Raw genomic sequence first — 13,860 nt, 5'->3', positions numbered from 1 at the left:
GTCTGGGCAACAGGGCAAGACTCTGTCTCAAAAATAAATAAAATAAATAAATAAACAAAACCCCAAAACTAGCCGGGCATGGTGGCGGGCACCTGTAATCCCAGCTACTCGTGAGGCTGAGGCAGGAGAATTGCTTGAGCCCGGGAGGTGGAGGTTGCAAAGACTGAGCCACTGCACTCTAGCCTGGGCAACAAAGTGAGACTCCATCCCCTCCCCCAAAAAAAAAAAGGATTCCAGAATTTTGCATGAGTATTATTTATTCAGTAAGGTGGTCAAAGGTCAGTTTGATGGGTAACCTCATACAAAGAAAAAACTATTCCATAGCTCCTCCATAGCTACAGAATGCAGAGGCCCAGAGATGGCCCACTGGGTGAGGGGTTCCTCAATGTATCTCACCATTGGACCATTATTTTCAAGTACAAGGTCTGGCAGTGATGAGACAATGAACAGAAAACCCTTACCTTCGATTCAGATGGAGGTTCGGGTTTTTAATCTGCATCTCTTACCTTCTTTGAAGCCTATTTTTGCACCCCATATTTTGCAATATAGAATAGTGAAAATTCCTACCTCTTAAGGTTTCCCTGAGGATTAAGTGTGACATATTTCCAGAAGCTTTTATAAAATGGCAAGGACTGTACAAATAATTGCCACCTCACTTGCCAGTGTACCTTCTCCCCTCTAGGCCTTTGCGCATTTTCTCTACTTGGAATACTCCTTACCTCTACAGTACCATGGGAAATCCTAGTTGTTTAACCTCTATGAACCTCTGCTCTAAAGCAGCAAAACTGAGAAAATAATAGTAGCTATTAAGAGATCACATGATAATGAATGTATGCAATGCCTGGTCACTAGAAATGTTCAATGATTATTAACTCTTACTATGTTACTCCTTCTTCAAGGCTGGCTGGAATATTACTTCCTCTGCTAAACCTTAATACTTCCAGGCATATTATTATTATTAATTAGTCATTTTTAATTACTCCCTCCTCATTTTTATTCATGGCTGATTATTCATACCTTTATTATAGCACACACTAGTTTTTATTTTAATGGTTTTTTACCCATCCCTCTGGCCACTAGACATGACCTCCTCCTTCTGGGCGAGAAGCATAGGGGCACCTGTCTTTCTGTCACTTGGACCTAACATTCAGTGGGTGTTGCATAAATGGCAAACAGAACATGGTAGCCAGCTGCCCTTCCCCTGGCCATATATTTATCTACAAATATGTATAGAGGCCAGGCACGGTGGCTTATGCCTGAAATCCCAGCACTTTGGGAGGCCAAGGTGGGCGGATCACTTGAGATCAGGAGTTTGAGATCAGCCTGGCCAACATGGTGAAACCCTGTCTACTAAAAATACAAAAATTAGTCAGGTGTGGTGGCATGTGCCTGTAGTCCCAGCTACTTGGGAGGCTGAGGCAGGAGAATTGCTTGAACCCGGGAGGCAGAGGTTGCAGTGAGCAGAGATCCTGCCATTGCACTTCAGCCTGGGAGACACAGTGAGACTCAGTCTCAAAAAAAAAGAAAAAGGTCTCACTTTGTTGCCCAGGCTGGTCTTGAACTCCCGGCCTGAAATGACTGTCCCGCCTCAGCCTCCCAAAGTGTTGGGATTACATGCATGAGCCACCATGCTTGGCAGCCATAGATCTTTAGCATTTACCTCCTCCTCCTCTGCTTTGCCTATTTTTTTCTTCTTTTTTCCCCCAGTGCCCTCGTTTTAACAGTACTATACCTATTATATTTCCAAAAAGGCTGAGCCAAGCTTTCACAGAGAACCTGCAAGTTAGGGCCTGAAAGGCTGCAGGGGATGGCAGCTGCTTAAAGGACCAGTTAACTACCTCTGGGAGGCTGCTAAGCTGGGGGAGAGAGGAAGGGCCAGATAGAGGCAGCAGAACATAAGCTGGTGCAGCTTAGTTCAGTGCTCACTTTTTCAAGGCCAGCACTTAGCTGCTTTCCCCTGGCAGCTTAGGCAGAGGGCAAACATGCGTGTCCTTGGAGCCACTCCCATGCCCTCAGAGGTAGTTGACACAACCGAGTGGGCCTCCTTCAGGAACCTAGATCAGAGCCTCTCTCTACCCTGCATTGGGCTGTCTCTTGCTGCAACAAGGTTTGGTAGCACCTTGCTCATGGCACCTAGGCAAGTGCCCTCCACCTGACAGGTGTTGACAAATGTTCTGGGGTTCAGGTCACTGCTGTGCCTCAACCTTCTGAGAAGATCCTTGTCCTTCCCTTCCCTAAAATCCTGGGTCCTGTGGTCCTCTGGGGAAGACATCCAGGGCCCAGCTTTTTTTCTTGGCTAAATGCCAGGAATAAAGGAAAAAATTCCCACCAGGTCATAAACCTTACACTAGAGAAAAATCAGAACTTGGACTGGATGCTTTGAAGCTTCTTCTTATAACATCTTTTTTTTTTTTTTTTTTTGAGATGGTGTCTCACACTGTCACCCAGGCTGGAGTGCAGTGGTGTGATCTTGGCTCACTGCAAACTTTGCATCCCAGATTCAAATGATTCTCCTGCTTCAACCTCCCGAGTAACTGGGATTACAGGTGCCTGCCATCATGCCTGGCTAATTTTTTATATTTTTAGTAGAGACAGAGTTTTACCATTTTGGCCAAGCTGGTCTTGAACTCCTAACCTTGTGATTCACCCACCTTGGCGTCCCAAAGTGCTGAGATTACAGGCGTGAGCCACCGCACCGGGCTAATGGTTGAAATTCTTAAGATGACCTGGGTGCTGCGACAGATACCCTTTGGCTTTAGGTTCACGGAATCCATGCCTGAATCTGCCATATGCAGCTTTTAGGTGCCTGATTCCACCAGTCCCAGTGGCATTTCATCTTTGAGCCTTGGCACTCAAGTTATACTTCCTCCTGCGCTTGGCAGGGTAGCCACATTTGCCACAGGTTGACTTCTAAAGGTGGTAGGCCTTAGAGCCACAGTGGCAGTGCAATGTGCTCGTCTTATTGCAAGGCTTGCCAAACAATGACATTCCCTTTGTCATCTTGCCTCTGTACCCGAGACCAAAGAGTGGGAAATTCTTACCAACCTCTTGGCAAAAACTAGATTCCTGGAATTTCACAGGAAAGACAGGCAAACACCTTCCCTGGGGGCTGCTTCTTGATTATTATTGGAGGGCAGTGACCTGGTAGGAAACCAGCATGGCATCCCCAGGGAGTGTGCCGTTCTGTTTGTGTAACAGCATGACCAGTTAAGCCATTGCTCCCTTGGTGATACATCAGTCACCAGTTCAACCTCAGTTCCATTTCCTCTTTGGCCATGAGATTCCTTGGCTCTGCTTTTCAGGTTCTGTCACTGCCTTGCTGTGGGCAACCTTGAGGGAGTTACTTAAGGTGAGAAGGCTGAGGACAAGCAGCAGATTGCAGTAGACCAGTAGCTTTCAGCTGGGCATGATTTTGCCCGGCAGCCAGGGAGCATTTGTCAATATTCTGACATTTGGCAATTTGCTGCCACAACTTAGGTGGGGACATCAGTTGCTATTGGCATTGAACAGGTTGAGGTTAGGGATTATAAACATTAACTATACAAGGAAGCCCCTCCAGAACAGTGAATTATCTGGTCCCAAATATGCCAAGGTTAAGAAATCCTGGGGTAGAAAGGCCATGATTGTATAAATGTCAGACTGGGATTGGAATCACTGACGTCCTGTGTGACCTTGGGCAAGTCACCACACTTGTGCAAACTTGAGATCAGTCAGCATAAAGCTAAGAACACAGGTTCTGGCGTTTGAATTCCAGTTTTACTAACCAGCTGTTTTAACTTTAGGCAGAATAATGCCTCACCTCTCTGAGCCTCTTCATTTGCTTACTTACCTGTAAACTGACTTACTCTGTAGGGATGTTGGAAGTTAATCATGGGAAGTGCTTAGCACTGTGTGTGACACACAGGCGCTCAAATGTTAGCCCACGTTCTTAGAGCTCACACCAGCCTCCTTTTTCCTCTTGGAACTTCTATAGCACAGAGCTCATGCACACACATACACAATGATGTAGGGCATGGTGTACTTATTTCTTCTCTGTTGGTGCCCCAAACTCCTTGAGAGCAAGGATGTTAGAATTAGATTTCTTTGCTTCCCCTAAGGTCCCTAGGAAGATGGTTAAATGGCTGTCTTTAAATTGCATGTAAATAGAATCCAAATTTTCTGTATGTTTTAACCCTCTTTGCTAGTTGCCTTTCATTAAGAAACACCAATCAGATATGTTCTTGGTTTCACTATTTCACATTTTGCAGTTGAGGTATGAGGTTTTCACAGAATGGATCCCACTTTTAAGTTAGTACTCCTTTTGAAGCCATCCAATTTGAGACAGACCACATTCCCAGCATCCACACGTGAGTTCTCCGTCCATGGCTTGCTCCTGCAAGGGCTTGGAGAAGAGCAACTGTTGATATGTCAACTTAACTATGTTTTACATGGGTTATCAGTCCCACTTTAGCCAAGAGAGGCAAGACTGGTGGGCACAGACTTTGAGAACCCAAGGAAGATGCTGCACAAAGCTCTCTAAGGAATTCATTAGTTGGTACATGCCCCCAAATACTCTTATCCCTAGCAAAACTAAGATTATTACTTCTCCAAGAACCAGGACTGTGTACTTTACCTGCTTTATTTAAGGACATTTATCTCTGAGAAAAGCTAATTGATAGTGAAAATGAAACCCACAGAACTGGGGCTAAACACAGGCAAATAGAAACCTACCTCTAACCCTTTAACCTGCTGTACAAGTTCTCCGTAACTGTTTCCCTTTCAGCGCCACCTGAATTGTTGTGTGACCAGAATGAAATTAGATGGGAGAAAAAAGAAAAAACAGATGGGACAACACTGCAGTTAAGGTTTAAGCTGGCCTGGGGGGAAAAATCCCCAGTCTGCCACTTACCAGCTCTGTGATACCGGGTAAGTTATTTTGCTTCCCCAAACCCTGGGTCTGTCATTTGCAAAACAGGCTTAAAGTTGTGTTTGTAACTCAGGGTGGTTGAGATAACAATGTAAAATCCTTGGTGCAAATTAAGCCCTTCAAAAGTGTAACCTATTAATATGCAGTTGTCCTTTGGTATCTGTGGCAGACTGGCTCCAGGACCCCAGTGGATACCAAAATCCACAGATGCTCAAGTTTCTTATATAAAATGGTGTAGTATTTGCATATAACCTATGCACATCCTCCCATATACTTTAAGTCATCTCTAGATTACTTATAATACCTAATACAGGTAAATGCTATATAAATAATTGTTAAACTGTATTGTTTAGGGAATAATGAAAAGAAAAAAAAAAAAAAGGCTATACATGTCCAGTACACACACAACCATTCACTTTTTTTTCCTGAATATTTTCTGTCTACTGTTGGTTGAATCCACAAATATGGAATCCATAGATACAGAGGGTCAACTATACTAAATTTGAAGGGAAAAAAACAAAAATCTCATTACTGAGGCAAACCCACACTCGTACTGGGAGAACATGAGAATGCTCCATATTCTTACAGTCGTAGGAGTGCTACTTCCCAGCCCTGAGGAGTCCCCATCACCAGTGGCTGACCAAATTCCCTCTCCTCACCCTTCTACAAAGGCCGTCCTAAAGGTCAAAGGACAGAGGCACAGACATGGGTTTAGAGAAACATTGTGTTTAATGGTAAAGCTTAGCACACCCCAGCACCAGGAATGGTATGGAGTCGCCGCAGCAGGGACAGGCAGGTGACCCCACAGAGCCTCACATGGCGAAGAGGATGAGGAAGGCGACCATCAAACAGAAGAGCCCCATGGCCTCAGACAGGGCAAAGCCCAGAATGGCGTAGGAGAAGAGCTGCTGCTTGAGAGACGGGTTCCTGCCAGGGACAGAGATCATTGCCAGTTCAGGGAGAGAAAGGGGTGAGGGTAGGGGAGGACACAGGAGGATGAGGTGAATGGGAGTGCTGCAGCTGAGAGGGCCTACCCTGCACATATCCTGGGGATTTGGATGGACAAGCAGAGGGGACCAAGCTGGTAGGTTTAAGTGAGCCAGGCTGGACACATGTTTTCTCTGGAGAAACTGTGATGTAGACGAAGTAATCCTTAAGGCTCCTGAAGGGAGCTCCTCCAGCTGAGGCCTCCCCAAACAGGGTGGAATTTACAGTGGGAGATGCTCTAGGCCACCCAAACTTACCTGGCATATCCAATGATCAAGCTGCCAAACACCGTTCCAATGCCAGCCCCTGAACCAGCCACACCAACTGTGGCTGCCCCAGCACCAATAAACTTGGCTGCTGTGTCAATGTCCCGGGAGACAACACTGGTCTGGAACCCCCGTCGGGCCACCTGGAGTGGGGAGCTGCTGTAGGAAGGCTAGAAAGAGAAGCAAGGCAGAAGAGATGGCATAAAGATAGCATGGCATAAGGAAAGGTGGCTGACTCCACCTCCCTCACCCCACCCACCTGAGCTCTGAAACTGTTGGCAAACTGCCTGGTAAATGCAGAATACTCCGATTGCAGAGTATGCTGGGAACTAGTCTTAGGGTCTGTTGTCAGACAGGACTAGGAAAATTTTATGAGTTAGGCAGACTTCACTTTTATAAGTTTCTCACCTATAAGGCTTACCTTGGGGGACTTAGAACTATTAAAGCACACAGGTTCTCCAACTCTCCTCCCACTTTGGCCTAAAGGCAACTTAACCTGAAGGACCCCTGTCTGGGGACATTCCTTGATTTAAAAAAAATTAATAAATTGGCCAGGCGTGGTGGCTCACGCCTGTAATCCAAGCACTTTGGAGGCCAAGGCGGGCGGATCACCTGAGGTCAGGAGTTCAAGACCAGCCTGACCAACATGGTGAAACCCCGTCTTAAAAAAAAATTAATTAATTAATTAATTAATGGGTTTTTTTAAGTCAGGGTCTTGCTCCGTCACCCAGCCTGGAGTGCAGTGGTACAGTCATAGCTCACTGCAGTCTCGACCTCTGGGATTAAACAATCCTTTCATCTCAGCCCCTGAGTAGCTGGGACTACAGGCACATGCCACCATGCTTGGTTAATTTTTTAAATTTTTTTGTAGATATGGGGTCTCACTGTGTTGCCTAGGCTGGTCTCGAACTCCTGGGCTCAAGTTATCCTCTTGCCCCAGGCTCTCAAAGAGCTGTGATTATAGGTGTAAGCCACCACACTGGGCCTTGGGAACATTCCTAAGAGGGCCATTCCTTCTTTACCTGTTTAGATGAATTCTCTGGGCTATTCAAGAAGGAGGCAGACACAGGCCTGATTAGACCCCTGGTACAACAGCGGATCTGTAAAATCAGAAAGCCACATCCTACCAAATCAGTCAAGGAAAAAAAATCCTACAGATTTCATAAACAAAGTAAGTTCAATCTATGTCAAAGTCAATTTATTCCTGTTTCTATTGGATAGGCCTGCCCCAGAGACAGCTCTCTTGACAGCCTGATGTAGTCAGCAGTGAGCCTTCACCATTCAAAACCATACCAAAGTTCACTTTCTTTGGGCACAGCCTTAATTGGTTTCCCAGAATGGAACAAGAACCCACACTAATACCAAAGCAGATACAGGAAGGGTTTGTACCCAGATCACCAAGTAATCAGATGGGGGAAATTTTATTCTGCTATATACACTCACTCCTACACACCCTAAATGGGGTGGGCCACTCAGCCCTGGAAACTGAATGGAATAGCCATCCAAGGACAGCCATCTGTAACATGGCTTTTTTGAAATAATTTTTAGTTCGGTGGTTCTCAAACTTGGCTGCACCATAGAATCATCTGAAGAAGCCTAAAAAATACAGATGCCTGGGTTCCACCCCAGTTCCCAAAGTCTGATGCAAATGGTCTAAGGTGCAGCCTAGGAATCAGGATTTTTAAATGCTCCCTGGATAATTCTAACGTGCAGCCACCGTTGATAACCACCGTTTTAGTGTGGGCTGTCTCTATGGTCAAGCCAGACTGGGGATAAAGATCAAATCCAGGCTCTCTGACCACATTCCAAAGCCAAGATAGCTTGGTTCACAGGCCCAGATAAAGGGGTTACCGTCATATTCTACAGCCTCCTCAAAGAGCCTATATCATCAGGACGCCAAGCTCCTCTCGGCTCATTCATTAAGCACTGCTGATGGCGCCCACACCTCACACCTGGTACTACAGAGCACGGCGGCGCGGCAGCTTACCAGAGCCGGAGAAATGAGTAATGCCCCGGTGGTCTGCATTTTTTCAGTCTGCAGAGGAGGGGGAAAAAAGTAATAATAATCCCATTGACAGCCTGGTTGTTGGCTTACAGTGACGACCTTTGGTCGTCCTCTTCACCCCCGCCCGTCCTCCCTAGACCACACTCTTCCTTGCACTATGCCCCAGCTGAAGAGGGCATCAGAGGTCAGAGGGACAGAGCAGCGGGTTTTCAAGGAAAAGTCATGGAGATCGGAAGTCAAGGAAAGAGGCCCAAGCCCCAGGAGGGAAATGTTGCGAAAGGAAATGGTCTCCCGGGAAGACTGGAGGTGGACATTGGGCATGTGTCGCTCAAGGTCCTGCCCATCTTACACAGCTGTCCTCGACCTGCCCCAGCCGAGGCAGTTAATCGTTCATTACCGTTGGTGACTGACATTAATTGATAAGGCCATGTATACATTGCCATCGCCTCTCCCAGCACAGGGGGAAATACACCTCCACATTGCCCAGCCCACAACCCTGCCGATCGCTGACTCCCGGCCCCAAGTCACCTGCACTCCCACTGCCCTGCAGCCCCTGCTCGGCCGACAGCGCTCGCCCGGCTCAAGGTGACAGACTCACCTCCCAGCTTTAGCCCTAGGTCTCAGCGCTCAGCTTCCCCCACCCACGTGTCCTGGGCTTCCTTCATTCTCATTGGCCGTAATATCCCCGCATTCTCATTGGTTTGCGTCATCAATTCCTCCACTCATATTGGCTTTCCGCAGCTTCTTCCTCTCTCTCCACAGGACCTTCGTGGCAATTCCCGCCTCCATGCAGATAGAGGCGGGGCTTTCCTACGAGATCTGGATTACGATTGGCCAATCCCTGAAACGCTAGACCATAGAGTTGCTGGGACTCAGAGATTCCATAACCTCGCGCACAAGATGGCGACCAAGGTGGACGCTGAAGAAAAGGGCGTGGGAGAGATGACGCGACGTGTGACGCAGCCAGACACATGACTTTGGCCCTGAGCTTCCATTCGGGCGCTCGGGCCACGGGGCGCGTTGCATATTGGGATTTGTAGTTGTACCAGGGGGTCCCCAACCAAGGACATTCCCGCGAGACATTCGAGGCAGCGAGAGCCGAAGCCTTTGCAGTAATTCCCACTGTGGCGGGTTGTGGAAACTTCGCTTTCGCGATAAAGGCCAAGTGGAAAGTCCCCAGGCGGTGAGCGCACTTTTGTGGGCCTCTGCCAGTGTCCAGCAGTCATGGACTAGCATCCAGATGACTTTTTTTTTTTTAATTAAAAAAATTTTAAAAAATATATTTTAAAGCAGGGGCGTATGGACTTTCTTTTCATTTTTTAAAATATTTTTAAATTTTGGCAGGGCTCGGTGGCTCCTGCCTGTAATCCCAACACTTTGGGAGGCCGAGGTGGGCAGATCACGAGGTCAAGAGATCGAGACCATCCTGGCCAACATGGTGAAACCCTGTCTCTACTGAAATATACAAAAATTAGCTGGGCGTGGTGGCGCGCACCTCTGGTCCCGCTGCTTGGGAGGCTGAGGCAGGAGAATTGCTTGAACCCGGTAGGCGGAGGTTCCCGTGAGCCGAGATCACGCCACTACACTCTAGCCTGGCGCCTGGCAACAGAGCGAGACTCTGTCTCAAAAAAAAAAACAACAAAAAAACTTTTAAATTTTATATATATTTTTAAACTAAGGGCAGATGGCTTTTAAAAAAATTTGTTGGGACAGGCACGGTGGCTTATGCCTGTAATCCCAGCACTTTGGGAGGCCGAGGCGGGCGGATCACGAGGTCAGGAGTTCGAGACCAGCCTGGCCAACATGGTGAAACCCCGTCTCTACTAAAAATACAAAAATTAGCCGTCTCTGGTGGCTCATGCCTGTAATCCCAGCTACTCAGGAGGCTGAGGCAGGAGAATCACCTGAACCCGGGAGGCGGAGGTTGCAGTGAGCAAAGATCGTGCCACTGCACTCCAGCCTGGGCAACAGAGCAAGACTCCGCCTCGGGGGAAAAAATTGTTTATTTTGTAAAAACAGCACTGAAAAGGTGAAATATCCCTATAGAAAATTGAGCAAAGGATAGGAACAGGGAATTCACTAAGGAAGAAATACGAATTGCAGAAACGAATGTCAGCCTTCCTAATCAAAGAAATAGAAATTTAAGCACACCACCTCGTACTGCTCAAAAGAGCAGAGTTCTTTTTATGAATGTGAGCCACTCGCTCTCCTATATTGCTGGTGAGAGGATGAATTAGAAAACCTTCCTTGAAAGCAGTTTGGCAATATCTATTTTTATTCAAAGGCTATGAATGGGCCATCCTCTCTGACCCAGTAATTCTTGAGTAATTGAGAGCCTTTAAGCTCTCCATCCGCTTTCACCCAGTAATATCACTTCTGGGAATTTATTTTGAAGAATCAGAAATGCAAAGATTCGGGATAGGGGCGGTGGCTCACACCTGTAATCCCAGTACTTTGAGTGGCCAAGGTGGGTGGATCACAAGTTCAGGAGTTGGAGACCAGCCTGGCCAACATGGCGAAACCCCCGTCTCTACCAAAGATACAAAAAATTAGCTGGGCATAATGGCACATGCCTGTAATCCCAGCTACTCTGGAGGCTGAGGCAGGAGAATTGCTTGAACCTGGGAGGTGGAGGTTGCAGTGAACGCAGATTGTACCACTGCACTGGGTGACAGAACAGACTCCATCTCAAAAAAAAAACCGAAAAAAAAAAAGAAAAAACAAAGAAATGCAAAGATTCTTTTAAAAAGTTGTGCATTTGCAGAGTTTGTCAAAATTGGAAACAAGTAAATGTTCCACCAACAGTAAAAGGTGAAACAAGTTATGATCTTTTCACTTGATGAAATAAGCAGAAATAAAACATGAAATAAAATCGTGTCCTTGAAGAATAATTTATTTATTATTTTTATTATATATATATTTTATATTTTAAAATTTTATATATATTTTTTTATTTATTTTTCTTGCTTTGTTGCCCAGGCTGGAGTGCAGTGGCGCGATGTCGGCTCAGCTCAACCTCTGCCATCCGGGTTCAAGTGATTCTCCTGCCTCAGCCTTCTGAGTAGCTGGTACTACAGGTGCCCGCCACCACACCTGGCTAATTTTTGTGTTTTTAGTAGAGTTGGGATTTCACCATATTGGTCAGGCTTATCTTGAACTCCTGACCTTGTGATGCACCCACCTTGGCCTTCCAAAGTGTTGGGATTACAGGCGTGAGCCATGGTGCCTGGCTATGATTATGATTATGATTATTATTTTCTTTAGGCAAAATTCTTTTTTTCTTTTTTTTCAGAGACAGGGTTTCACCATATTGGTCAGGCTGGTCTCAAACTCCGAACCTCAGGTGATCCGCCCGCCCCAGCCTCCCAAAGTGCTGGGATTACAGGCGTCAGCCACCGCACCCAGCCAAATTGTTCTTTTTTTTTTGAGATGAAGTCTCACTCTGTCACCCAGGCTGGAGTGCAGTGGCATGATCTTGGCTCACTGCAATCTCCGCCTCCCAGGTTCAGGCAATTTTCCTGCCTCTGCCTCCCAAGTAGCTGGGATTACAGGCGTGTGCCATCACGCCCAGCTAATTTTTGTATTTTTAGTAGAGACGGGGTTTTACCATGTTGGTCAGGCTGGTCTTGAACTCCTGACCTCGTGATCCACCCGCCTTGGCCTCCCAAAGTGCTGGAATTACAGGCGTGAGCCACCGTGCCCAGCCCATGGCTATTATTTTTTGAGATGGAGTCTCACTCTGTTGCCCAGGCTGGAGTGCAGTGGCACAGTCTTGGCTCACTGCAACCTCCACCTGCTAGGTTCAAGCAATTTTCCTGCTTCAGTCTCCCAAGTAGCTGTGGATTACAGGTGCACACCACCATGCCCAGCTAATTTTTGCATTTTTGGTAGAGATGGGGTTTCACCATGTTGGTCAGCCTGGTCTTGAACTACTGACCTCGAGTGATCCACCTGCCTTTGCCTCCCAAAGTGCTGAGATTACAGTTGTGAGCCACCATTCCTGACCTTGAAGATTTTATATTGAGAAATATTTTATAATGCAAAACTATGCATAACATTGTGAAAAAATATACATGGAAAAAGTATTAAAAATTAATAGTTAATTCTGGAGGTTGTAATAAATTGATTTATATTTTTATGAGTATGAGTACTTTATAATAGAAAGATACTAAAACATTATACTAATCTGGGAACTCAGAACTCTGGACTCTTAGGGAAACTTTTTTTTTTTTTTGAGACGGGGTCTTGCTCTGTCAGCAGGCTGGAGTGCAGTGGTGCAATCTTGGCTCACTGCAACCTCTGCCTCCTGGGTTCAAGCCATTTTCCTGCCTTAGCCTCCTGAGTAGCTGGGACTACAGGTGTGTGTCACCACACCCAGCTAATATTTTTTTGGATGTTTAGTAGAGATGGGGTTTCACCATGTTGGCCAGGATAGTCTTGCTCTCTTGACCTCGTGTTCCTCCTGCCTCAGCCTCCCAAAGTGCTGGGATTACAGTGTGAGCCACTGCACCTGACCAAAACTTATTTTTTTTTAATATTTTTTTTTTTTTTAGAGACAGAGTCTCTGTTGCCCAGGCTGGAGCACAGCGGTGCAGTCATCCTTCACTATAACCTTAGTCTCCTGGGGTCAAGCGATCCTAACTCCTCAGTCTCCCAAGTATCTAGGACTACAGATGGGATCTTGCCATGTTGTCCAGGCTGGTCTCAAACTCCTGGATCCTCCCACTTCAGCCTCCCAAAGTGTTGGGATTACAGATGTGAGCTACCTGCACCTGGCCAGAAAAAACATTTTCATATTATATGGAGATTTAAAATATCCCCCTGGCATGGTACAATTTAAAGGGTGTGTGGGAGGCCAAGGTGGGCAGATCATTTCAGCCCAGGAGTTGGAGATCAGCCTGGGCAACATGGCAAAAACCTCATCTCTACAAAAAATCCCCCAAAATTAGCCAGGTTTGGTGGCAGGTACCTGTAGTCCCAGCTACTCAAGGGGCTGAGGTGGGAGGATTACTTGAGTCCCGGAGGTCAAGGCTGCAGTGAGCTGTGATTGCAGCACTGCACTTGGCCTGGGCGACAGAGCGAGACCTTATCCCAAAAGTAATAATGACAACAACTAAAAGGAGAGTGGAGTTTTGAACTCATCATCATGGCTGCAACACATAACTGGTATCCTCTGAGCAGATTATCAAGTCTTTCTTTGCTTTAGTGTCATAAGCTATCATTTATTGATACCTCATTATATGGCAAATACTGTGCTAGGTGCTTTTACCTATTTTCTGATTTAACTCTTACAACAACCTTTTGAGGTAAGCATTATTGTTCCCGTTTTACAAATTAGTCCATTTTATGGAATATCTTTCTCAGATTGGGATATTTGGCAAGAGGTAAAGTTAGTATTTGAAGCCAGGTATGTCTGGGTCCAAAGCACAAGCTCTTTTTTATTTTTTATTTTTTTTTTGAGACAGAGTCTCGCTCTGTCTCCCAGGCTGGAGTGCAGTGGTGCAATCTCGGCTTACTGCAACCTCTGCCTCAAGAGTTGAAGCAGTTCTCTGCCTCAGCCTCCGGAGTAGCTGGGAGTACAGGCACCCACCACCATGCCCGGCTAATTTTTTTGTATTTTTAGTACAGACAGGGTTTCACCATCTTGGCCAGGCTGGTCTTGAACTCCTGACCTCATGATCTACCTGCCTTGGCCT

General features: G+C 46.4%; 1 protein-coding gene across 4 annotated transcripts; it reads right to left on the bottom strand.

Moving 5' to 3' along the window:
- Positions 1-5,616: 5,616 nt before the first annotated feature.
- On the bottom strand, positions 5,617-9,088 carry ATP5MC1 (ATP synthase membrane subunit c locus 1). Of its 4 annotated transcripts, none has more exons than XM_032279910.1 (5): positions 8,693-9,088; positions 8,147-8,194; positions 7,182-7,259; positions 6,151-6,329; positions 5,617-5,833 (listed from the first exon to the last, which is right to left on the bottom strand). In XM_032279910.1, exons 2-5 carry the CDS (start codon positions 8,183-8,185, stop codon positions 5,719-5,721), a joined length of 411 nt encoding a protein of 136 aa, XP_032135801.1. In that variant the 5' UTR covers positions 8,186-8,194; positions 8,693-9,088; the 3' UTR covers positions 5,617-5,718. The 4 variants fall into 4 exon arrangements, with proteins under 4 accessions (XP_032135801.1, XP_032135799.1, XP_032135802.1 ...); XM_032279908.1 differs by having other exon boundaries at positions 8,763-9,088; XM_032279911.1 differs by lacking the exon at positions 7,182-7,259.
- Between the last annotated feature and the right edge of the window lie 4,772 nt (positions 9,089-13,860).

Source organism: Sapajus apella, unplaced genomic scaffold (assembly GCF_009761245.1).
Source record: "Sapajus apella isolate SASKATOON/1434 unplaced genomic scaffold, GSC_monkey_1.0 scaffold12, whole genome shotgun sequence".
NCBI classification, from domain to species: Eukaryota; Metazoa; Chordata; class Mammalia; order Primates; family Cebidae; genus Sapajus; species Sapajus apella.
This window is presented reverse-complemented; position numbering and strand designations above follow the sequence as displayed.

Bases quoted from the DNA above. Each gene is read 5' to 3' on its own strand.
- ATP5MC1 (XM_032279910.1), bottom strand. From the start codon at position 8,185: ATGCAGACCACCGGGGCATTACTCATTTCTCCGGCTCTG. The intron at 6,330-7,181 runs GTAAAGAAGGAA...TTCTCTTTCTAG, and splicing joins CAGAGAATTCATCTAAACAG to CCTTCCTACAGCAGCTCCCC. The intron at 5,834-6,150 runs GTAAGTTTGGGT...TGTCCCTGGCAG, and splicing joins TTGATCATTGGATATGCCAG to GAACCCGTCTCTCAAGCAGC.